The following is a 26,131-nucleotide window of genomic DNA, read 5'->3' as shown; positions in this document are numbered from 1 at the left end:
GTTTTTTTTTTTTTTTTTTTTTTTTTTTTGTTTTTTCGAGACAGGGTTTCTCTGTGGTTTTGGAGCCTGTCCTGGAACTAGCTCTGTAGACCAGGCTGGTCTTGAACTCACAGAGATCCGCCTGCCTCTGCCTCCCAAGTGCTAGGATTAAAGGTGTGCACTACCACCGCCCGGCTGAAGATAATCAGTTTTTTCAAGAAAAAAAAACATACGGGTTATATCACTTGTATAAATATTCTGTATTTAAAATATGGCACATGTGTTTACCATTAAATATGTTTTTGTGTGACGATTTGTGTTTAGCACAGTACTGTAACAAAGCCTAAAATGTCAGTAACAAACAAAACATTTAGCAGTTGACATTAGTGGGACAGGATTATTCAGGCAGTCCCACTGCTGGGGAATACATCTGCATAAAGTCGCCACTACCATGCTTTTGAGAGCTGCAGTCATGCAACGGCCTTCTTAGAATGTTCAGTTTGGATAAGGGTTACTGGAAAGCAGCTCATGCAGTCAAAGGGAATGAACTGCTTATACACAAGCAGCGTGGATGAATCTCAGAAGTGAGTGCCAGATACAGTGATGACAGTAGACTGACCAGTACTTGTGTATGGCTGGGGATGGAGAGAAGGAACACGAGAGACTGGACTCTGAAGAGTGTGTTCACTCTCTTGGTGATGTTGATGGTTTAATGGGGGTAATACAAACATTTTTGTAAATGATGCCAGGCAGTGGTGGTGCACGCCTTTAATCCCAGCACTCAGGAGGCTGAGGCAGGCAGTTCTTTGTGAGTTGAAGGCCACTCTGGTCTACAGAGTGAGTTCCAGGACAGCCAAGGCTACACTGAGAAACCCTGTCTCAAAAAAATCAAACTAAACAAAGCAAAACAAAAATCCCAGGTTGTAACAGAAGTATGTGCAGTTTATCCAAGTACAGTGGCCCATACCTTGTGACTCAACTCTCAGGAGACTGACCTTGGGAGGCCTTAAGGCCAGCCTGGACTACATAGTGAAACCCTCAAGATAGACAGAAGGAGAGGGACAGCAGTTTATTTCAAGACAGTTTTGCTTCAATAAGCTGTTTTTTAAAGTAAAAAGCAAAAATGCTGAGTGTGGAGGTGTTCATCTTTGCTTCTAGCAGAGACAGGGAGATCTCTTGAGTTTTTGGCCAGTCAAATCTGAGACCCTGCCTTAAAAAATCCAAGAATAAATAAATTACATTAAATGTGAAAAGAAAAGAAATAATACATTAAACCTGGAGATATAGCTCAGTGGGTATGACCTTACTGCTCTTGCAGAGGATCTGAATTTGGTTCCTGCCACCCATGGGGTGCCTCACAACTGACTGTAACTCCAGTTCCATAGAAGCCAGTGGCCCTGACCTCTGTGGGCACTAAGCACACACGTGGTGCACATACATACATATACACAAAATTAGGTATTTCAAAGGAAAGGGCACTGTGTGTGTGTGTGTGATATGTGTGTGTGTATATACATATTTATCTGTTTATTTTTAAGTAAACTGTATTGTTAGCTTTTAACTGGGCCATCTGGAAGTAGCCCAGTCTTCGGTGATTGCTTGGTACTGTTCATCATGAGCAGGATGGGTGCTTATGATTATCACAAGGTTCTAGGTTCAATCTCCTGCTCCAAAAGCTAAGGATAAAGCAATATTTATGTTCTCTGTAAGGTGTGTGGAGAGCAGGTAAGGAGATGTGAACTGGGACAGAATCACCTCTGCAAAGAGCCAAGTCAATTCCGTATGACTTCTCTGCCCTCCTCCCTTGTAGTCATTGAGGGCTTATTTGTGCCTTTAGAAAATTAGGACCCCGTGTTATTTTTCTGAATAAAGTAACCACTGCGTTTTTAAGGCCTAGAAATGTAAAACTCGTATGCAACTTTGTAGTGATTTGTAGGAAACATTGTTACTTTTTAAATTTATCTCTTTTTTGGGCTTTTTACATTTTGAACTATTTTATCTTTGACAGTTATGGAACATGGCTAGTATTGGTCTATTTGTCCTTGGTTCTGATTTATGTTCTTGTTTAGGAACAGATTTTTAGCTAGGTGTGATGGCACACACCTTTAACCAACGCTGAAGAGGCAGAGGCTTGGTGTATCTGTTCTGAGGCAAGCCACTGATCCCTGTGTAAAGAAAGAAATGATTGGTAAAAGAACTCTGTGGCTTATCAAAAACCAGGAAGAGTCATTAGTTGTGCGTGGAATTGAGCATGACTTAGGAACATTTTTGCATTTTTCTGTTTAAGTAAGGGCACCTCTGAGGTTGTGACGTCATGCTGTTAATCACATTCAGTGGTAGCTTAGAGGTCTTGTTAAAATGAAATGGCGATTATAAATTCTTTCCCCAGAATGTTTACCTTTTAAAAATTGTAGTCTTTTGGCCAAGTGAAAAAGTGTGTAGCTATCATTTTCCCCCATGTCACTATGACATGAGTAGGTATGTTGGCCTGATAGCCTGAAACCACGTAATTAATAGCTATCAGTAAAGGCATTTTAAGGTACTATCAGCTTCTGTGCTTTTAGAAGGAGTTCAAGTCTATGCCTTAATTTGTTGTACAGCATTTTTTTCTAATCACAGTATTCAGTACGTTAGAAGAATCTTAGTTTGATGTATTTATTTAGACAGTCATTCTAAATTTTGGTAGGTTATATGTTTAACATGAGAAATTATTTTTGCATATAACTTTGTTCATTAACTTTAATATTAATTCTTTTTTTTTTTAGTGGTTTAACTTGAATTCTCTCCTGACGGGTCCAGAATTAATATCAGATACGTACCTCGCACTATTCTTGGCTCAATTACAGCAAGAAGGTAAATAAATACCAAAAATTTTATCTTTGAAGGTAGCTTAAACGAAACTGAGTCATTATTTGTGTGTGTAATAGTGTGTGATCTCTTGACAATAGCAGTGAGTCACCCTTATAGTGTAGGTGAGCAACTCAGGGTAAAAGCTCTCTGCTTCCATTGATTAGAATGGAGAGCTTCTCTTACCTATGAAGCTCTAGCTGCTTGCCCATTTGTAATTTTCTCATTAGAACTATTTCTGGTGCATTGTCACCTGTTGAACCCTTCTAGTCGGTTGCCATAAACCCGCGAGTCTCTCTTCTCACTCTCACTGGGCCTCCTAAATTTCATAGACATATGTGAAATGTAAAAGGAAAGAAAATGATTTCTTGATCATCCTGTACCTCTACGCGGCTTATTTCTTTACACCTTGCCTACTTCCTGTTTGCCCTACTGTTTTTTCTGTAACTATTTTCATGATGAAATCTTTAAAAGTAATTTTTTTTTAACTAAAATATTCACAGTGGCACTATAATCTTGCTTTAAAAATATTGTGCTTTGTGGTGATGGGGATTGAAAACCCATGGCTGTGTGCATATGGGGTAGAACTCTGCTCTGACCTGTATCCCTAGCTAGCGAACCCCAGTGCTATTGTGACGTCAGCTAACCCGTGTTTAAGCCTCTTATCTCTCATCCCTGATGCTTTCTTCACACTTCAATCCGAATTGAAATCAGGTTCAATAATTGGACTTGGTTAACTTTTCCCCCCTAAATCTACTTGACCCCTGGGTGTTCGAGTGAATGGAACCTAGGTACTTTAACCAGGTTTGAGCTGATTTCGGGATGATATGGTGATTGATGTCACCTTAGCCTCTGTTAACAAACTGTGCTTAGATTCCTTATGTCCTTAAATATGACACAGTGGAATTACATATTGGCATCTGCCTGTCTCACCCACCGCTTCTGTCAGATTCCTCTTGTGGATCGTCACACCCTTTCCCATCTCATCTTCTTCCTTATATGGCTTTCCATTGTTTTAATCACAGTTTATGATCTGTACACGTGTAATCCCAGACTTTTAGCTTTAGCTTAGACATTCCTCTGAATACCAGTCCTGGGCTTGGCATCCTCTCACTTGGCAGTCCAGGAAGATTTCAAGTCAGACATGTCCAAGAAGACTTTTTTCAAAATTATTTTAGTATTTTATGTGTATGAGCATTTTATTTAAATGTATGTCTATGTACCATGTGTGTGCCTGGTACCTGTGGAGGCCTGAAGAGGGCATTAGATCCTCTGGAACTGGCTGTGAGCCTCCATGCAAGTGCTAGGAATCAAATCTGAATCCTCTGGAAAAGCAGCAAGTACTTTTAACTGCTGAACTGTCTGTCCAGCCCCAAAAGACTTGACTTCCATGGTTGTTGTTTGATTGGTTGCTTTTGCTTGCTTACCTATATGTGCTTTCTTTCAGGCTTCCATTTGAGGAAAAATCCTTCTTCTTGGACATTAGTTTCTATATGATATGTTGATAAAGCAGCCAGAGCGCTTTTATAAAAACTTAATATATATTATAATCACACACTTACTTTACAAATTAGTGGTTTTCTAACACACTGAAAATTAATTAAGAGTCTTAAATAAAATCAAGAGTTAGTATGATGTCTGCATAAGGCAGAATATCTTCTCTTCATAGTGAGCTGACATACAGATTCTAGGGGTTTAGAAACAGGTTAATTAGCAGAAAACACATCAAGACATCTGAACTCTGAATAAGCTTGTCCTTGTCAAAAGAAAATGTGTTGAACATATTCTTTTTAGTGAACAGCCCTCTCAATCTTTGTTTCATTGAAGTTGAAGAAAATCAATGGTAGAAAACATTTATTAAGTTGGACTTAGTTGTAGCTGAGAAAACCTGTCTTATTGAGTGAGTGTTTATTAAAATTTGCATTGTACCAGTGTATTGTTTCCCAAAACGTGGGGCATATTGGCACACTGACTGTATTTGAGGTTCTGGCTTCCCAGCTCCTGTTTTCAGTTAGAAAATTGGCTTCCCAGCTCTGTGGATGGGGCAGGGAGCAGGGTGAAGAGCTGCCATTTCCAGCACATATTCCAGCGACTTATTTTTTCCATGTTACCAGTCATTGGATATATTCACCAAAAGTGACTTCACACCTGCCATTTGAGGAAGGTTCCTTATCACTGTTTAGTAATTAGAGATACCAACACAGATGGGTGAATGATTGACAGACCCTATGGCACTGGGGAGTGGCAGAGCTAGGATTGAACAGAAGCCATTGGGTCTAGGTCCTTTTCTCTGCCTCTCCTCTACCTGCCTGCTTGTTTACTTGTAGCAAGTAGTCATGTGGTCAGACGCTGCTTCTCTGGGCCCTTGTAGACAGGACTACTTTTGTCTCTGTGGCCACCGAGTCTGATCGATGGGAGCAGTGAGGCTCGATCCTGATCCAGGTGAGAGTCATCACATAAGTTAGGCCTTTCTGGATTTCACCTCTTGTTTTTCCTCCTGTGCTCTGTTACCTTTCTGTCAACTATCATTTCAGATGAAGTTTGAACCTCCTACTAGTTGTTTTAGTTTGTTTTTGCCTCTTTTTAGGTTATTCTATATTTGTTGTTAAGGGGGATCTGCCAGACTGCGAAGCTGACCAACTTTTGCAGATGATCAAGGTCCAACAGATGCATCGACCAAAACTTATTGGAGAAGAATTGGTGCAACTGAAAGAACAGAGGTAAATTTTACTGCTATTGTGTAATATATGATGTAGCATGCCCTCAGAAGAATTAAATGTCCATGCTTACACTTTTTGTGTCTGTGTGAGTGCCCACCAAGGCCAGTATTGGGATTGGATCCAGTAGAGCTAGAGTTACAGGTGATTGTGAGCTGCAGGATGTGGGTGCTGGGAGCTGAACTTGCCCTTTGGAGAGCAGGAAGTGATACTAACTATGGAGCCATCGCTCCATATACTGCATTTACTGCTTGTAGTTAATGTGTGGTCATAGACTGCCAGAGGTTAGGGTTTTTTGTTTTTTTTTTTTTTTCGAGACAGGGTTTCTCTGTAGCTTTTGGTTCCTGTCCTGGAACTAGCTCTTCTAGACCAGGCTGGCCTCGAACTCACAGAGATCCGCCTACCTCTGCCTCCCGAGTGCTGGGATTAAAGGCGTGCGCCACCACTGCCCAGCTTGTTTTGTTTTTTTTAATCTTATTTTGTGTATTTGTTTTTATGTTGCTAGGAATTAGCCTCATGTTAGGCAAATGTTCTATTCCGTTATGCCCAATCCCCTATTTTCATTTCATTTATTCATTAAATCTTGGGCATTTTTTAAAATTATATGGACATACTTTGATGGGGAACAGGGAATTCAAAACTTTGATGTGCTTATGTAATTTTACTTTATCTTAAAGTATTATTTATTTAGCAATTTTACACATGAATATAATTATTTTTATTATGTTCATCACTCATTACCCTCTCCTAACCCCTTCCTGTTCCCTTTGAATCTCTTTACCTTTCCAGCATGTCCCCTTCCTGTTCTCTTTTGGTTTATTTTATTTTATTTTATTGCTCACTGAGTGTAACTAGTGTTGCTCTCATGGATGACACTATACTACTGTGGTATAGTAATTTTTCTTAAGTGTCTATACTCCTTCTACCTTAACAGTGATAAATGCCATGGAGCTCTTTAGTTAGAGGTTGGGGGGGGCTCATGAGTGCATATCCATGCAGGAATGTTGATCGCTTGAACTTTGTGAAGGTTTTGTGCTGGTAACCATCGCTGCTATGTATGAGTATAGCAGCCATGTCACAGTCAGAAGACAACATTTCTGAGCATCCCTTCCTAATCTCCTGCTCTTAACATTCTTTCTGCCCCTGCTCTGAAGTTCCTTGAGGGTTGATAAGGAGATCCTCTTTAAGTCTGAGCACTTAACAGTCACTTCTTCTCAAGCACTTTGAAGGCTTCTGAGTCTTTGCCGTAGCTGTTATCTACTACCCAACCCTCCCCCAAAACAGTTTTTTCTGATCAAGAACAAATCTGTAGGTCTAAATGTATTTGGAAGGGTGTTTGACCTGTCCATTTAGTAAAACAATAGTAGTTTTGCCCCCACCTAGGGCCTATGACCTCCTCAGCCATATGGCCTATGGGCTTTTGACAGGTTTATGGTACGAGGCATGAATTACTTTCTGAGGTGTGACCCTCAGATCCCATCAAAAAATGGTTGGACCAGGCATGGTGGTACATGTCTTTAATACCAGCACTCGGGAGGCAGACACAAGTGGAGTTCTCTGAGTTTGAGACCAGCCAGGTCTATATATTGAGTTCTAGGACGGCCAGAGTCACCTACATAGTGAGATCCTGTCTCAAATAAAATAAAGTGGATGAAGAAGAAAAAAAGTGGTTGGTTTCCCTCCAAAATAGTCAAGTCATCTTGTCTGGCAATATATTACAGCATAGCATGACAGGGCCTGACTAAGACTGGTAGTGGTTTTTCTCTTCCAGCAGCCTCCATAGCACCTTCCAGCACTATGAAAGCTGGTCCGCAAAGTGGAAGCTTCCAGCTCAGTTCCTGCTTGATTTCTCTCTGTTATGTAACCAAAGTGTGTTATGTCTCCACCAATTAGATCTTACTATTTACCTCTATTAATCTATAGACCTAAATATGTTTATAAGGCAGTTTGATATGTCCACATATTGTTGGAGGATCATCTGTATTGATTTGATTTTTGAAATAAGATCTCTCCAGGTAGTGGTGGCTCAGGCCTTTAATCTCAGCATTCGGGAGGCAGAGGCAAGTGGATCTCCTGAGTTTGAGGCCAACCTGGTCTACAAAACAAGTTCCAGGACAGCTAAGGCTGTAACACAGAGAAACCCTGTCTTGAAAAACAAAATAAAACAAAACGAAGCAAAACAAACAAAAAATGGAAAGAGCAAAAAAGAAATAAGATCTTAAGTAGCTCTGGCTGGCTAGGATTAAAAGTGTGTGTGCCGCTATGCTCTTTCGTTTGTGATGCAGGAGGTCAAATGCAGGGGTTTTGTGTATCCTAGGCAAATATTCTACCTCTTGTGCTACATCTCTTGAATATACCTCCCCCATCCGAAAATGAGTTGTTACAATTATTAATTATTATTACTATTATTATTTGTAGTGCTTGTGCTCAAATCCTAAGTTTCATGCATACACTCTACCATTGAACATCATCCGGGTCATGGCCATCCCATCCTCCGCCCCCATTTCTAATGGCAGGTGTCATTAAGTTGCCCAGTTGTCAACTTTGACATCCTTTTGTCTTCACCTCACAAGTAGCTGATAAACAAGCATAAGGGCATAAGCAAGGCTGTGTTTTAGTGAAGTTTATGGAATGAGCATATATGAATTACTTAAATATCTTGGCTTAGATTCATATTACAACTCAGTTGTTCTGTTAGTGAACTTTATTTTCTAGAGTGTGTTTTTTTTTGTCTAAAATCTTTAGTTTGTAAGTGCCTTTAATTTTATCTAAAAGTGAAGACTATGGATGGACTGGAGAGATGGCTCAGTGGCTAAGAGCACTGGCTGCTTTTCCAGATGTCTTAGGTTTGATCCTCAGGTCTCACCTGGTAACTCACAACTTTCTATAACTCTAGTCTCAGGGTATCCAACACCTTCTTCTGGCCTCCTCAGGCACTGCACACAATGTGCAAGATAAACATGCAAACAAAATACACATACACATAAAATTTTTTTAATGAAAAATAAAATCGAGGAGCAGGCTATAAGTTCTATGAATGCATTTGTTGCTTAGTGTTCTTAAAGCAGATCTGGAACGAGTCCTAGAGGCGGCTGACGGGGCTGGGGTGTTGGATGAAGATGAGGATGATTTGCAGAGGGCTCTCGCGATAAGTCGCCAGGAAATTGACATGGAGGATGAAGAAGCTGATCTCCGCAGGGCCATTCAGCTCAGTATGCAAGGTATGAGCATTTGGGGTGTACTTAAGTCATCTTTGGAGAACTGGTTCAAGTTGTTCTTAGCTTTTCAGAAAATTATTGTGCTTTGGAAGTTCTTTAAGAGTTCCTGCAAAAGCAATAGTTCTAGAATTTCAGTATTTCTTTTAGATTTCCCTGATCTTGAGTCACTTTTATAACTTATATTAGGATTGTTATTTGTTGTGTTTAATACAGCTGTAATTTTACTTCTGGTTATGTTATTTGATTACAATATTGAACTGATACAACAACTAAATGAATTAATCTTCCTTAGCTAAGCCAGCTGTCTTAACAAATGCATGCCAGTGGACAACCCGTACTTCCTGGCTGGACAACTTAGTACTTAAGCCCTTTTTGAGGGATATACCTTTTTCACTGATGTAAGTCTGTCAGTGGAGGAGAGATGATAAACCCCTTGGGAATGTCGGCAGAGCAAAGTGTTGACACACAAAGCAGTTTACTGAAAGCATTTTCTTTTAATTTAATTTATATGAAGCTACTTCTACTTTTAATGAGATTGTTCATCATCTGAATTCCTTAAACATCTTAGTGCATTGAGGATCCGTTGATAAAGTTATTACTGTTACTCTAGACTCCTCTGCATATTCCATGGAGTGTGGAGTTCCATGTTTTATTAGCATGGGTCTGCTGGGTTATTGCAGTAATGCACAGAAAACCATCTTGCCATTGTCACAATTTATATGCAATCTGTTTGGTACAGTTACTAGTGAGAACTTAGAAACAAGTTGTTGAGAACAGAGTAAGGGTGTGTCATGGTCGTCCTCACGGGCTGCTTTGAGGAATACCGTGCCGTTGAAGGTGGAGATGCAGTTTGGGGAAGTTAAAGGGCACACAAATGTGGTCTTCAAGGCCTCTCATACCGGGTGGACTGTGGATTTGTATTCTCACATCTGCATTGCAGATGGCATCATCCACGGTTGCAGTAACACATTAGGTTTTCCCTGAGACTTCCATAGCCTTCTTTCATTTTCAGAACAGTAGTTGGATGTTCTTAAGAAGAAAACTTTTGGGGTGGAGAGATGGCTCAGAGGTTAAGAGTATTAATTGCTCTTCCAGAGGTCCTGAGTTCAATTCCCAGCAGCCACATAGTAGCTTATAATCATCTGTAATGAAATCTGGTGCCTTTTTCTGTCTTCCTCAGGAAGAACAAATATACTGCTGCTTGAACAGGTATATAAAATGATTGGCTTTTTTAGGTAGTTCCAGAAATATGTCTCAAGATAGTCCACAGACGTCAAGTACCAATCTTACTTCAGAAGAGCTGCGGAAGAGGAGAGAAGCCTACTTTGAAAAGTAAAGTAGTTAGTACAGATTAAAGTTACATATTTAATACTTGCTTATTTTGTCTATTTCTAAGTTACTGTTTACTGCCTGAACCTATGAATGTGTGTGTGTGTGTGTGTGTGTGTGTGTGTGTGTGTGTATGTGTGTATAAAGTTTTGCAGCAAATAAAGTGTGAAGTATTTAACAGTTTTAGAGAAAAACCTTTGCCCAATCTTGGATAAATTTACATGGCCTTGGATAAAGGGAACCTTGTGGGATTTTGCTTATCAGAAAGAAAATGGACTTAGGACAGGAAAGAGTTACTGCATATTGATCTATTGGTCTGCTAATCCTCCCATCAGTTAACAGGGAAACAGCATTTGAGGGAGGGAGGGGTATTTGCTGGTTGTCACTTTAGGAGGCCCAAGACCCATTAGTACCAGGAGCATAGAAACCATCAATCAGAACCATAAACTCCCCAAACCACATGGTGTACTCAGTTTGTAAGTACTAAAAATAAATGTTTATACTTTTTTGTTTTTTGGGTTTTTTTTTTGTTGTTGTTTTGTTTTTTGAGACAGGATTTCACTGTAACTTTGGAGCTTGTCCTGGAACTAACTTTTGTAGACCAGGCTGGCCTCGAAGTCATAGAGATCTGCCTGCCTCTGCCTCCCGAGTGCTGGAATTAGGCATGGGCCACCACTGCTTGGCTCTGTTTCTCTTTTAAACTGGATCCATCTCTTGTAGACCAGGCTGGCCTCGAAGTCATAGAGATCCTCCTGCCTCTGCCTCGTGAGTGCTGGGATTAAAGGCATGGGCCACCACTGCTTGGCTATTTACTTTTATAGTGTCTTTCTTTCTAGTAATTGCTGTTCACAAAACTTTTATTTTTTGGATAGAGTTTTCTTATGTGGTCTAGCTGGCCTTAAACTCCTGGCTGTCTTTCTACTTCAGCTTCCCTTGTGCTAGGATTACAGATATATGTCATCATTTTTAGCTTTTTTATTATTTTTAAACCTACTCGACCTTAAAAATGATAGATAATATGATCAATAATTATGATCAATAATAGATAATTGAACCCTCTGATCTCAGGTTAGAAAGATAAGGCCAGAGATGGACTCTACAGTTATATATCTTGTCTCATCAATCTGTGAAGCATTTGTTTTCACATTTTAAGTTCTTTGAATGTCTGGGACGCAACTTGGTGGAGAGTGCTCACCCAGCCTGTGTAAGGCATGGGCTTCACCCCAGCACAACAGCAGCGGCCACACATCAATCAGCGCCTCTGAACTTGAACAGCCACATCTTAGACTCATAGTTGGCCAATTAGTGGTATAAAGTTTGGACCATTTTGCCTCTGCTGGTATTGTGAAGATAATGTTTACCCTTTTCTGTTTTCTGTTTTTTTAAGTCACAACTCAGAAGTATATGAAGGAAAGTTCTGAACAGCTGACATCCTCTTAATGTGAGATATTTCTAGTCTTTATTCAGTGACTGATTCATAGATTTAATTATATTTACATTTTAAAATAGTACTTATTAGTGCTTTTCATGTCCTTTTGAATTTTAGCATTAACTATAACTTTTTAAATTATGGTAAGCCTTAGACTTATGCATAATACACCCATCTAAATATAAATATAATCAATTACTCAGTTGGTAAGTACCAACGCATGACCCAGGTATTATGCCTCTGACTCCCATTTTTTCCCTTCTCCACAGGCTTGGACTTATAACAAGTCATAGTCATCATGTCATTGCAGTTTTAGTATGTGCCTCCAAAATATTTGGAGTTGTTTGTTTTCTGTAAGGTTGTTTTGTTTTTGTTTCTGTGTTAGTTTTTGATTGGTCTCACTCATTGCCTGCTTCTATTTCTTTAATTCATCAAGTATGTGATGTAGCTGCTGTGTGAGGGACACAGCTAAGCATCATAAGGTTGTGCTCTGGTTAGCTTGCAGCCCAAATACAAGCATCAAGGTGGCAGTATGTTTATACTGAGAATGCAAGTGAAATAGTGAGAAGGCCAGGAGAAGGCCTGAAGAGGGATGGCCAGGACAGCCTTCAAGGAGACGCGTGCTAAATTCAGACTTGAAAGACTAGAGGGAGCCAGGCAGGAAAGAGCATATTAAATTGAGATAATTTGTCTTCAGTGACTCCTAATAATATTAAAGACGCATAAACCTTATTCATTTGCATATGAATAAATACTAGTGAGCCTTATGCAGAAAATGAAAATACCTATGTGTCTGATAACTCAAATATGTAGGGTTTTTAGAATAAAAATTTTGAAACTTTTATACTTGTAATTGTCAAACTAATTCTCATGTTCTGAGTGTTCAGGCCAGTGCCATTTTGATTTATGGAACAGCCTACATGAATAGGTATTCTCATGGAACATTTATTTCTTGGGTATTGTTTTAACAGATAATCACTTTGGAATATTTCAGGCAACAACAGCATCAACATCAGCAGGAGATAGACCAACCTAGGCAGCTTTCTTACCCTTGTGAAAGACCGACCACAAGTACAGGAGGACTTGGGAACAACCAAGGTATGAATTACTCTGAGTATCCACCATGATTGGTACTCAAATACTTTACTTGACATCCAAGGTTCATGTCATTTTTACTTTATATTTTCTTCCTTAATTGTATTGAAACTCTTAAGTGGATTTATAATCTACTGAGTTCCTCTGAAGGAAGAGGTAGACAGACTAAAACACTTGGTAAATATCTATCTGTCTGTCTGTCTGTCTGTCTAACAATTTCACTATGTGGCTAAGGCTAGTGTGGAACATTATGTGTTGTCTACTCTGGCAGCAGCCATGTCCTGGTTGGTTTTTGAATCACACACATATATTACTTGAAGTTCACAGCACATTCTTTAAAAATCCTCCAGAGATGATAAATATTAGTAAGTGGAAAATAAATACCTTTCCTCACCTAATAATGGAAAACATGCTTTAGTGTAATCTAGATAGTAACTGGAATTTGGGGTTACTTACGAGACCTTGATTTAATAGGTCTCAACTTGAGCCAAGTCTTGGTAGAAGTTGAATGGAAAAGAAACTCTGTGAGAGGACTTCACGGAGAATCTATGCAGAACTCTCAGAATTGTACTGTTAATAAGTTGTTAAAGGATTGTTGATATGTCTTCCCCTAGAGGGCACATTATAAAGACTCCTGTCTCGAGCTGAAGTGGGTACCTGCAGTTTATGTACATATACTCCCACACAGACACCTTTCAAGGCTCACAAAACACAGACTTGAGTAAGATTTGCAGTTTGACAATGCCCAAGTACCCAGGATTCAGCTGAAAACCACTGTCATACCAGAACCATAAAAGGAGGAGCTACATAGACAATTTTAATCCTTTTTTTTTTTTGAGGTGGAGTCTCGCTAGCTAGCTCAGACTAGCCTCAAATTCACCATTGTCCTACTTCTTAGTGTTGAGATTATAGTCATACTCTGCTACACCTTGATTCCACATACACATTTGAGAGCAGAAAAATACTGAAAACCAGAAAGCTACGAACTGAAGAAGTTTAGTGAACTTCAAATTAGTATAAACCCAAAGAAATTCATACCAAGACTCATGGACTTCTGAAAACTGAAGACGCTGTCCCAGATTAGTGAGAAATAACCTTCCCACAAAGGCTTCCTTATGAATGAAGGAGCAGATCGTGTGTTTTAAAATGCTGAAAGAAAATTTTAACCCAGGGTTACATATGCAGTAATTAACATACTCTTTAGAATTGGGAAAAGTGTCCAACGACTTTAAAGACTAAAGAAAGGGAGATTAACGTGATGGCACATGCCTTTAGTTCCAGCACCTGGGAGGTGAGTTCCAGGACAACCGGCACTACACAGAGAAACCCTGTCTCAAAAAAACAAAACAAAAAGCTAAAGAATAGAGTGGCCTAGGAAGGTGAGCTATCATCAGAGCCAAGACTAGCCATCAGTTACAGAGACCCACAACTGCACAATGTGCAGAGAATGAGAGACCTTGGAGTACCAGCGCTAAATGGGATGTCTCCATCAAATTCTGCCCCTTAGGGCCCAGAGAACTTTGAGGAGGGGTGGCAGAAAGATGGTAAGAACCAGTGAGGATGGACGATACCAGGAAAACACTGCTTTCAAGATACAACAGAACTGACACGCAAACAAACTCAGAGAGATGGTGGCAGCATGCACAGGGTCTCCACAAGTATAAGCTTTGTTGGGGTCTCAGCACTGAGATGGGGAAGTGAATGTGATTTCCCATCTCTAACTCAGAAACTGTCTCCAATGGACACCACTCACAGAAGAAAGGCTAGTTTTCTCCATTAGAGTCTCATTGGGTACACCAATCACATTTAAGAGCAGGCCATTCTAAACAAGCTAAATGCTCTTTTGAAGAAGTTTTGTCTCTTAAAACTTTGGCTTTTTTTTAAAACTTTACTAGTCTTTTGCTTCTGTATTACGGTTTCTGATTTTGTATTTTTATGGGTTTTATGTGTGCATATTTGCCTCTGCATGTGTATGTATGTCTAGTATGCTTTTGTGTGTGTGTTTCCTTTGTTCTGTGAAGTTTTTTTGTTTGTTTGCTTGTTTTTCTTTTCTTTTTCTTTTGGTTTTTTGAGACCGGGTTTCTCTGTAGCTTTGGAGCCTATCCTGGAACTTGCTCTTGTAGACCAGACTGGCCTTGAACTCACAGATCCACCTGCCTCCCAAGTGCTGGGATTAAAGGCAAGCACCACCACTGCCTAGCTTTGTTCCTGTATTTATTTATTTAAAATTTCCACCTCCTCCCATCCTCACATTTCCCTTCCCCTCCCCTTCCCCCTCGCTCTCCAGTCCTAAGAGAAGTCAGGGTGTCCTGCCTTGTGGGAAGTCCAAGGTCTTCCCCCTTCCTAGGAAGGTATGCATCCAAACAGACAACGCTCCCAAAAAGCCAGTACATGTAGTAGAATCAAAATCCAGTGTCATTATCATTGGCTTCTCAGTCTGCCCTCATTGTCAGCCACATTCAGAGAGTCCAGTTTGATCACATGCTCGTTCAGACCCAGTCCAGCTGGCCTTGGTGAGCTCCCGTTAGATCAGTCCCACCATCTCTGTAGGTGGACACACCCCTCGTGGTCCTGACTTCCTTGCTCATGTTCTCCCTCCTTCTGCTCTTCATCTGGGCTTTGGGAGCTCAGTCCAGTGCTCCAATGTGGGTCTCTCTCTCTATCTCCATCCCTCGCCAGATGAAGGTTCTATGGTGATATGCAAGATATTCATCAGTGTGTCTATGGGAGAAGGCCAGTTCAAGCACCCTCTCTGCTGCCCACGGACCTGGTTGGGGAAATCCTCTTGGACACCTGGGAACCCCTCTAGAGCCAAGACTCTAGCCAACCCTAAAATGGCTCTCTTGGTTAAGATATCTTCTTCCCTGCTCCCATATCCACCCTTTCTCCATCTCAATTATCCCATTCCCTCAATCTCTCCCCAATCCTCCCCTCCTCCCTTTTCTCTCCCCATCCCCCCTTCTCCCAACCCAGTCCCATCCCCCTGCTCCCAACTTTTGCCCGGTGATCTTGTCTACTTTCAGTATCCAGGAGTATTAACTATATGTATTTCTTTGAGTTCACCTTCTTATTTAGCTTCTCTAGGATCACGAACTATAGGCTCAGTAGCCTTTGTTTATGGCTAGAATCCACTTATGATTGAGTACATACCATATTCCTCTTTTTGGGTCTGGGCTATCTCACTCAGTAAAGTGTTTTCTATTTCCATCTATTTGCATGCAAAATTCAAGATGTCATTGTTTTTTACTGCTGAGTAGAACTCTGAAGTGTATATGTGCCACACCTTCTTTATCCATTCTTTTATTGAGAGCAACAATGAATAAATGGGACCTCCTGAAACTGAGAAGTAATGCAAAGGACACTGTCATTAAGACAAAAAGGCAACCTACTGAATGGGAGAAGATCTTCACCAACTCTGCATCAGACAAAGGTCTGAGCTCCAAAATATATAAAGAACTCAAGAAACTAGACATTAAAACTCTAATTAACCCAATTAAAAAAAATGGGGTACTGAACTGAACAGAGAATTCTCAACAGAAGATGTTCAAATGGCCAGAAGACTCTTAAGGTCATGCTCAACCTCCTTAGCGATCAGGGAAATGCAAATCAAAACAACTTTGCGATATCATCTTACACCTGTTAGAATGGCTAAAATCAAAAACACCAATGATAGCTGGTGCTGGAGAGGTTGTGGAGTAAGGGGAACACTCATCCATTGCTGGTGGAAATGCAAACTTGTGCAACCACTTTGGAAATCAGTGTGGCGGTTTCTCAGGAAACTGGGAGTCAATGTACCTCAGGATCCAGCAATTCCACTCTTGGGAATATACCCAAGAGATGCCTAATCATACTACAAAAGCATCTGTTCAACTATGTTCTTGTTTTGTTTTTTAAATTTTCCTGTTTCTTTTCTTGAGAGAGAGAGAAGGCATGAAGTCGGGTGGATGGGAGGGTGGGGAGGATCTCTGAGGAGGTAAGGGAGGAGAAACCACAGACTATATTGTATAAAAAAGAATCTATTTTCAATTAAACTCAAGAAAGTTCTCAAAACAGAAAAGAAATGATGATGTTGAGGCAAGGATGGGAAGAGTGGATGATATTAAATGCTCTTCCCTCCTTTTGAGGGTGAGCTCTTTCTGTTGCATTTTAACTGGGAATAGCGACTTTAAGTAAGAACCTGAATATACACCAGGATACCTTTAATCCTGGCACTCCAGAGGCAGAACCAGGTGGATTTCTTTGAGTTCAAGGCCGCCCTAGTCTACACAGTGAGTTCCAGGCCAGCCAGGGCTATATACTAAGACCCTGTTTCAAGAAAACAAACAAACTAAATACATAATTCATATGACCCAACAGTTATACTCTTAAAAATGTATGTTCTCACAAAAGTATATATACAAATATTCATAGCTATTTTATTGATTTCAATCAAAATTTGGAGATAGCCAGTGTGCCATACATTCTGTGCATACATGGTTAAACAGTCTGTAGTGCTTCATGCCATAGAGTGCTACTTTCAGGATTAAAAAGAAGCACTCTTGATGCATGCAGCATCTGGGCTGCACCTCAGGACCATTATGCCAGGCTGAAGACAGTCTGGAAAGGTTTCATACTGAGGTGCCTTTTGTGTAGCATTCTAAAACTCCCAGATGTATTCAGATAGAGAACAAGATACTGTGGGCAGCAATATAGACAAGATGATGGAAAGTTGGGCATGAATAGAAAGTAATGCAGGAGGGAGAGATTTGTGGTGCTTTATAGTTTTATCGGGTTCTTGTAGTACCTAGAATCAAACCTGGGGCTTGGTGCATGCTAGGCAAGGATTATACACGAGTGCCTCAACTTAGACAGTTTAAGGATTACCCTAAACAGAATGCTGGGGAATGAAGTATAATAGACACAGAAAAGCTGGGATTGCGTAGGCCATGTACTCTGATGTAGATGCACCACCAGCAGCCTGGAAACTCAGTGCCTTTATTAAGTATAGCACAAAAGAGGAGGAGGCATGTGCATACCTGTCAGGGTAGGGTGGAGTGGTTTAGTTAGCTAATGTTGATTAGGTGGTCTCTGTAGGGGATCAGTCCCAGGTTGCAGTCATCTAAAAGGAATTGCATTGATAGTTTCTGCTCACACTGGTTTTAGCTAGTGATTAGCCATTCATCATTAACATCCCTGCTAGGACCAGGAGAAGGCTTTAATGTTTCTCTTGGACCAGAAGAACATTCCTGAGCCTAACCTAGGGAAGGCTTTGCCATTCCCATGTGTCTGAAACATTAGGGTTCCTGATAACGGTTGTGTTTGTATCAATAATACACATTCACACAGGATGTCATCCTTTCCCCACAACTTAGTCATGCCCCGCCCTCCAGTCTTGGTAGTGGTGGTGATGGTGGTAGGAGTTTGCATGTGTGATAAAATGCCATATTAGGCATTTAACCAAACAAAACAAATAACCAACAAATGGAAAAGATATTTTAAAGTTACTTAGAACCACCAACATTGTGCTATTGTGTTTCAGTTTGAGCTTTAGTTATAGAAGATATAACTGTTGGGAGAAATTGAGCTGACAAGTCCACAGGGCAACTTCCTATGAATTTAATTGTCTACAAATAAAAAGGTTTTCTAAAAAGTCTGATTTGTTAATAAACACAAATTTTAAATGTGTTATGGTAAATGAAAAGTTCTACATTCAGAAGGCTACATATACCATATAAGACCATGATTTGCCAGACAGGCAGAACTGTAAACAGACATCTGGCTGGACTTTGGATTGGTCACAAAGTTACTGGACAAGGAGGAGCAATAGGTATATGTCGTATGGTATTTTGTTCTCTATCCATTTGTGGATTTTAAAGTGCCACTCAAATAGCATGTGAATTACAAAGTCAATAAAAGGAAACTAGGGCCAGCAAGAAGGTTTAGCAGGGAAAGATACTTGCTGCTAAACCTGATGACCTGGGTCCAGTCATCAGAACCCACTTGCTGGAAGGAAGGCACTCGTCCTTCTGTCCTCTGACCTCTACACAGGTCATGCATGACACCATGCCTGCAGATTTATGAAGTTAATTCTTTTTTTGTTGTTGTTGTTTTTGTTTTTCGAGACAGGGTTTCTCTGTGGTTTTGGAGCCTGTCCTGGAACTAGCTCTTGTAGACCAGGCTGGTCTCGAACTCACAGAGATCCGCCTGCCTCTGCCTCCTGAGTGCTGGGATTAAAGGCGTGCGCCACCACTGCCCGGCTATGAAGTTAATTCTTAAAAAAAAAAAAGAAAAATTAGTATTCAAGTAGAAATGTATTTCCTAAGCGTTTGCTCTTTTTTTCTTCATTTTGGCTAAGTTTCATGTAGCTCCAACTAGGTTCAAATGTTATATAGTCAAAGACAACCTTGAACTTGTGATTCTCCTGCCTCTTTGTTGAGTACTAGGATGAGAGGAGTATGTCTCCATGCCTTCTTTTATACCATGCTACGGATTGAACCCAGGGCCTTGTTCATGCTGCGTAAACACTCTCCCAATTAGCTACACCTCTAATTCAAAAGTTTGCCTTTTAATGATTGAGAATCCTCCAGCAGTGTTTCTGAGAACTCTGTTTTCTTCCCAGCAGGTGATGATGCGAGAGAAGAAGACATGCTTCGGGCAGCTGTGACCATGTCTTTAGAAACTGCTAAAGATAATTTGAAAGCGGAAAGAAAAAAATAATACCTTTAAAATCATTTTGCTACTCTTGCTTTCTAACATTGTCTGTGTGATTACAGTGTAAAGTCCATTTTGGCAGCGGGTCCCTGGAAGAGATGCGACCCTTCGGTGCTTTACAAGCAAAGGATAGAAAGCCAGAAACGTGTCATAGGACTGAGTACTGATCAGACTAGCCAAAGAGCAGTCAGCAGCTAAAGAAATTTAAGGTAGTTTTCTAAGTGTCCCTTTTTGTTTTTCAAGTGTGCAATATCTAACTGAAATTAGGGAGTTTTTCTTGGCTCTTTGTGGACCAACTAATTAGCTCTTGCATTGGACTTGATCTTGAATTTTGTTTTTATTTTCTCTCTGCATTGGAAGTGGCTTGGCTCACTTGAACTTCTGTTTCATATTAGGCCAACTTTCTATGGAAATGTCTCTTGTCTGTCTTGTTACAGAAAGCTAACGCTGTCATCGTGTGTGTGTGTGTGTGTGTGTGTGTGTGTGTGTGTGTGTGTGTGTGTGTGTGTAGGGCACGCGGATGCTTCCTTGGGGTATTCTGGTTTTGGTTGTTTCCCCACAACTCAACATGGCAATCTGTCCTGAGCTTTGTCTTTTGTTTTTTTTTCGAGACAGGGTTTCTCTGTGGTTTTGGAGCCTGTCCTGGAACTAGCCCTTGTAGACCAGGCTGGCCTCGAACTCACAGAGATCCGCCTGCCTCTGCCTCCCGAGTGCTGGGATTAAAGGCTGCGCCACCACCGCCCGGCCTGAGCTTTGTCTTTTGAAGGCCTCTCACTTCAGTGTCTTTTTATACTCTGAAGTCAGCACTGCTCGAGTATTGAGTCTAGATGAGCTGGGTTTTGTGTGAGCATGTGCTTTCTGGATGCTTTGTGAAAGTTTTCAGTTTTGTCCTGGCTGACATCTGGAGTCCTTCCTGCACCTGCACCATATTTCCTTTCTTTTTTGGTTGAGGAAAGGAGAAGCGTAGGGTGCAAGCACATTTCCTTCTTACTTAGAAGTGACGCCATGAATGGACTGCAGGAGAAACTTGGCCTTCAGTGTTGGCGGCAGCTTTGTTTTAGTTTTTTCTTTTGTGACAGGAGCTTTGTGTTTATTTACAATAAGTCCTGGAATATAGATGCCCGCCTCATTTTTTAAAAAGTATAATATAGCCTGCCAGAATGGTGGTCTAGAATGTGAAAGTTATCTACTAATGAAAATATATAAATGTACTGTGGGTTTGACCCTTCCAATCATGTTTAAATTGTCAAAAATTACAGAAGTCACAGTGGTCCTGTCTGTAGATTTAAAAAGGCCTTAGTTTTGATAAACATTCTTTAATTGAGATGCACAGAGTCTTTCTGGGTCACTACATTGGTATGATTTGGGTAAAAATTAATTTGGGTAAAAATGTGTCTCATGGGTGTTATGGATCCTGATATCTGCTCTCCCTCCCCTCCCTTCCCTCCCTTCCCTCCCTCCCTCCCTCCCTCCCTTCTCCCTCTCTATCTTCTTTGGAGCATTGACTTGTACATAAGTAAAATCCAAGAAGAAATTTTAGCCAACAGCTTAGGAAAGTGAAGAAAGATGTGTTGCTCTACTGGTGTGTGTTCTGCACACGTTTTATCAGGGAAAGTTTTTTGATATAGGATTTATTGTTGTCTAACTGCAAAAAAATACAAATATTTTTATTTGTGATAATGAAATAGTTTCCTCTTGGATAGGACAGATTGTTTTATTTGGCTGTGCTGGGGATTGAACCCAGGGCCTCATGTGTGTTGGGCAGGCACTCTACCTCTGAGCTATAGCCCCAGTTCCAAAAACGAGTGGTTTTTTTTTTTTCTTAGTCGTTTTGTGCCAAGTAAAGTTTCTTTGGAGTTCATTTTATGAAAAATTAGTCAGTCTTATTTTAAAATCTTTGAAGTTCTCTTTTAGTAATTACAGAGGTTCAGAAGAATTGTGCAACTTTAGGGTGTTGGAATGAAAACCTTTCTTACGGTTCACAGTAAGTGTTAAACTGAGTATGTACCTACCCCAGTGTGCCAGTCACATTGTCTGAACATTGGCCTTTCCTTTTTTATATAAAGTTCTTTCTATACAGTTAGGTTGATGAGCAACCTGGTTAGAAAAAAAGTGAGAAAGCCAATATGCATTTCAGTTTTAACTCTAGAGTTTATAAAATACTCATATAACATCCTAGTTAATTAAATCACTTATGAAATACATCATGTTGATATTTTATTGTAGACATTTTAAAGAGAAACTGAGCATACACTGAATTTCTTTTGAGTGTATTTTTTTTTTTTTTAGTTTGTTATGAATTGTTGTATTTGGCAAAGCAAATCCAAATCACCCTTGAACTGCCATTTCTTTTGGATTGACCTAGGCTTACCTGAATCTTTAGATTTAATTATTAATGAGTAACCAATATGAAAAATGCCAATGCTTATTATAACTACAGTATACAAAAGTTCATGAAGCTCTGCACATACATCAGGAGCTGCTTTTTGCTGGACATCACTGAAGGACAGTCGGGGGCAAGGGAGTCCACCATCACAGTTGCGTTACGGACTTGACTTGACATTCTGTTTTTACCAATTGGGAACGCCTGATGTTTCATTTTTAAACTACTGATATCATTTTTTTTCTAATGTGTAGCTTGTACCGACAGATCAAATATGTACAGTTGTAATTCTAGTGTCACAAGCAACTGTGAGAACACTTTGGAAAGCCAGCCATGGTAATGCTCACCTTTAACCCCAGCACTCAGGAGGCAGAGGCCTGTAGAGCTCTCTGAGTTCATGGCCAGCCTGGTCTACAGAGTGAGTTCTAACCTGTTAGAGCTGCACAGTGAGACCTTGTCTTAAAAAAAGAAAAAAAATAAAAAACTTGGGAAAGACCACTTTTCCTTTTGGGAAGTCATGGGCTTACTTATATTTTAAAAATTCAGAATAGCTGCCCTGTGGCCTAAACCATAAATTACAAAAACAAAACAAGCAAACAAACAAAAGACAGCAATATGCAGATATTCCACTAATATAAATTGTTTGATACAGTAGTGTAGGTAAATTCTGCATTAACTTTTTAAGATAAAAACATTTACAGTTCACAGATGGTATTTTTAGTTGGTGCTTTTTTTCCCCCTGCAAACTTGAATTTTTCTTGATGAAGCCAAAATTAATGAGGAAGAATGCTCAAATTGAGTAGTATGCATTGTTTTATTTAATATCAAGTTGATCAAGTTTTATTCATGTCAGAGTTTAAACCACATATTTTGAAACCTGCATGTTTGATACTATTTTTAAATCATGCCAGTGCCAAGAGTTAATAAATTCTTGCAACTGACCCCTATGACCTGCACAAGTCCAAAGTGGGTAGTGCAGGACCAAACTGTGCTATCTGAGATTTTTAAGTTGGGAAATCCTGATGTTTTGAAGTAGTAAGAGGACTGAGTGGTTAATATGGAGTCCTTTAACTCCAGCTGCGGATCCAGTAGCGGTGAGTGGTTGCCTACTGGCCCAGGCCTTGCGTTTAGTCTTTACCAATGCAAAGAACAAAGTTCGACGTGCAGTCTGCATCTAGAGAGCCTTAAGGGAGTACTTTGAAAGTGAAGTGTTGGCTGTGCTTTAGCCCACATGTAGAGCTGTGGTTGATGTGACCTTAGTCAAGAAACACTAGATTGGATTAACTAATCAGTAGTGTAGATAATTTTTGTTTTTCATATTTAAAACAAAAATCCCCCCTTCATTCCTAATTAGTTTATAATGAGCTAAAGAAACAAATCTGGTTTGTATTTTTTCCAAAGTGTTACACATAATAAAAAGTTTTGTTGTAGGCAAATGAAGAAATTTGAGGGTATTTTTTATTTCTATAATGGTCAGTCATTTTAAGAATTAAAACAAAACAATGTACTCCCTAAATTTATGTAGGTTATTATGGATGTTTAACAATACCAGTACACTTGTTAAGGTTGCAGTCATAGACAAAGTTGTAGTGGAAAGTATGTGGAAAATGCAGTAATTTAAGAAATACTCAATGTCTCTTGTATAGTTTAAAGATGGTATGTTTCCTGGATTTTTTTAAATTTCTTTTTTTTTTTTTTAGAGGATGACAGACATTTGAAATGTGATTATCTAATTTTTACAACACTGGACTAAATAGGAATAACTTTTTTAAACATTGACTGTTCTGTATAAAATATTTGAAACTTAAGTGCAAAAGCCGTGAAATAAAAAGTGCAGTTCTCTCAGGACCCAAGTCTGCAGCCCTTATCATGTGCCCGGTCTCCTCGAGTTATGGGCTGCCACTCCACAGGTCTTCCGTCTGTCTGCTCCTTCGAAAGCTGGGCTTCCCACAAAGCACTGTTGAACACAGAAGGTTCTGTTGGTGTGGATGTTAATGAGTTGTATTTTAAATATCAGAGATTATTAAATAAAGAGAATGGTTGCTTTTCTATTAACCTTTCTGTGTTCATTGTTAATTCATGGCCTTGCTATTCAGAGTCTCTTGGGAGACACAGCTGCATGTCTGTCTTGTGGGAGCGTTTCCCAATGTCAGTTTCAGGTCACAGTCAGACCCACTGTAGCTGGAACTTGGGGAATCTGTGGAGTTGCGTGTTTTTATGCAGCTGCAGTGGTGCATGAAGCAGATTCCTCTCAGAAAATATATTACCACCCGATCCCAGATACAGAAGCCTTCCACAACTTTAATTGCTTGCAAGGCCTTTACACCTGTGCCATCTCCTCAGCCACATTCTTCCTTGAAATCTGGTTTTAAATGTTCGTTCAGTTCTTAACCTTGAGGGACAAAGCACATTAATAACTGGTTTTTATAAATCTAAGGCATTTTCTATATAGCCTTAACTGATTTGGAGCATTTGGTCTCTTGCTTCAGACTCCTGAGTGCTGGGTTTGCAGGTTTGTGCTATTGTGCCTGGCTAGCATTGTTTCCTCTGGACCATTCTCTACACTGTGCCACGGACCTGAGCCACCCTTTGTCTCTCGGGTCACCACAGAGAAAGTGAACCATCTGTGTGCTTACCCTTGGCCATGGATTGTTCTAGGTTCTTAGAAATAGGCTTGAGTAATACTACTCATTCAGAATGTGAATGTTCTTAAGGCCTGTGCTGTACGAGGAATGTTTAATACACTACATGACTCAGTAGCGATGAACAAAGTGTATATAATAGCTGCCTTCCTCGCTACTGTGACAAAATGCCTGGCAAGACACAACTTAGAAATGATCAGTTTGGGCTGACAGTTTCTGAGGGTACAGGCCCTCATGGCAGGGAGGGCATAGCAGCTACCACATGTTGGCATTTTACTCTTTTGGGGGGCCCATCACCCAGCTCCCAAATAAATCTCACATGGAGACTTATTCTTAGTTATGAATGCTTGGCCTTAGCTTGCCTTGTTTGCGTGCCAGCTTTTCTTAACTCTATCTTTGGCCTCGGGGCTTTTACCTTCCTCTATTTATCTTTTCTTTCCTTCTTACTCTGTGCCTGGCTGTGTAGTTGGATGACTGGCCTCTTAAGTCTTCCTCTTTCCTTTCTAGTTTCCAGATCCCTTTTCCCCAGAGTTCTCCTCATAATCATCCTCTTTGCCTGCCGGCCCTGCCTGTTTCTCTCTTCTGCCTCCCTATTGGCTGTTCAGCTCTTTATTAGACCATCAGGTGTTTTAGACAGGCAAAGTAACATAGTTTCACACAATTAAACAAATGCAGCATAAACAAAAGGAACATACCTTAAATAGTATTCCCCTACAACCACATCTTCCATCTTGGCAGGTCAGGAAACAAGACTAGACAGGTTTTGAGGCTGTCCTGTAACCTTCCAAGACCTGCCCCTAGTACTACAGCTAGGCCCCACTTAAAGAGTTCCATAAGCTCCCCCAAACAGTTCCACCAGCTAGGGATGAAGTAGTCAAACAATACTTCAGAACATCTCACTCAAACCACACCAAACCATGCAATGTAAACATTGATGACTTCTCAGTGATTATAACACTATTTAGAGCCCAGAAGGAAAGGGAATAGGGACATGTCAAATATTCTGTTTTTCATAAAGGCGATGGGTAGTATTTAGTATTAATGAGGAGATGTTGGGAGTGGAAGCATATATCTTTAATCCTAGCACTTGGGAGGCAGAGATAGGTAGATCTCTATTGAGTTTGAGGCCAACCTGGTCTATGTAGCAAATCCAAGTAGCCAGGCTACATAGTGAGATGGGGGTGGCAGGAAGGGGGAAGGTACACTGATAGTATTTTCCTGACTCAGGGGTTTACTGCTTGGAACCACTGAGGCTTGGGGCTTCTCTGATGTGTTCATTTGTGCTGAGTTGGTCTTGTTTATTTGTGCTGTGTTGATCTTGCAACTTCCTGAATGTTGATCAAGAACACTCAGGCTAACTATTGGGGGTGTTTGTGAGGATCAGAAACACTCTAGCTAACTATTGGGGTGTTTGGGAGGAAAGGGAAGAGACATCTGTGATGATTTATCCTGGATGTCAACTTGACTGCCTGGGAAGAGGGAGGTTCAACTGAAGAATTGCCTCCATCAGAGTGGCCTGTGGACATGTCTGTGGGTACTATTTATTTTATTTGATGCAGGAGGACCAGCCACTGCGGGTGAGACCATCCTTAGGCAAGTGGGCCTCTACTATACAAATTCTGGGCGTTTCTGCCGAGACTTTCCTATGATAGATTGTAACTTGGGAGTTGTAAAATGAAATAAATTCTCCCCTCCAACTTGCTTTTGGCTATGTTTTTTTTTTTTTTAGAGCAACAGAAAACTAAACTAGAGCAGCATTTTAAAATCAAATGTGTGTTATTAAATGTATGTTTTTAAGCTTA

At 40.2% G+C, this 26,131-nt stretch overlaps 1 protein-coding gene across 9 annotated transcripts in view; it reads left to right on the top strand.

The window, feature by feature from the left end:
- Positions 1-19,934, top strand: part of Atxn3 (ataxin 3) — a 32,197-nt gene extending 12,263 nt beyond the window's left edge. For 4 of the 9 annotated variants that reach the window (XM_013355590.2, XM_013355629.2, XM_005343465.3 and 1 more), the window contains 6 exons: positions 2,745-2,832; positions 5,414-5,546; positions 8,598-8,764; positions 9,997-10,093; positions 12,514-12,617; positions 19,213-19,934. In XM_013355590.2, the coding sequence (XP_013211044.1) occupies positions 2,745-2,832; positions 5,414-5,546; positions 8,598-8,764; positions 9,997-10,093; positions 12,514-12,617; positions 19,213-19,310 (687 nt within the window). In that variant the 3' untranslated portion in view covers positions 19,311-19,934. Of the gene's footprint in view, positions 1-2,744; positions 2,833-5,413; positions 5,547-8,597; positions 8,765-9,996; positions 10,102-11,477; positions 11,532-12,513; positions 12,618-19,212 lie in introns of those variants that run through there. The other 5 variants (XM_026780763.1, XM_005343466.3, XR_003377158.1 and 2 more) reach the window with 4 other exon arrangements.
- The last annotated feature ends 6,197 nt before the right edge of the window (positions 19,935-26,131 follow it).

The sequence above is a fragment of the Microtus ochrogaster genome, chromosome 1, assembly GCF_000317375.1.
Source record: "Microtus ochrogaster isolate Prairie Vole_2 chromosome 1, MicOch1.0, whole genome shotgun sequence".
NCBI classification, from domain to species: Eukaryota; Metazoa; Chordata; class Mammalia; order Rodentia; family Cricetidae; genus Microtus; species Microtus ochrogaster.
Note: the sequence above shows the minus strand (reverse complement) of the source record. Positions and strands in the feature narration are given on the sequence as shown.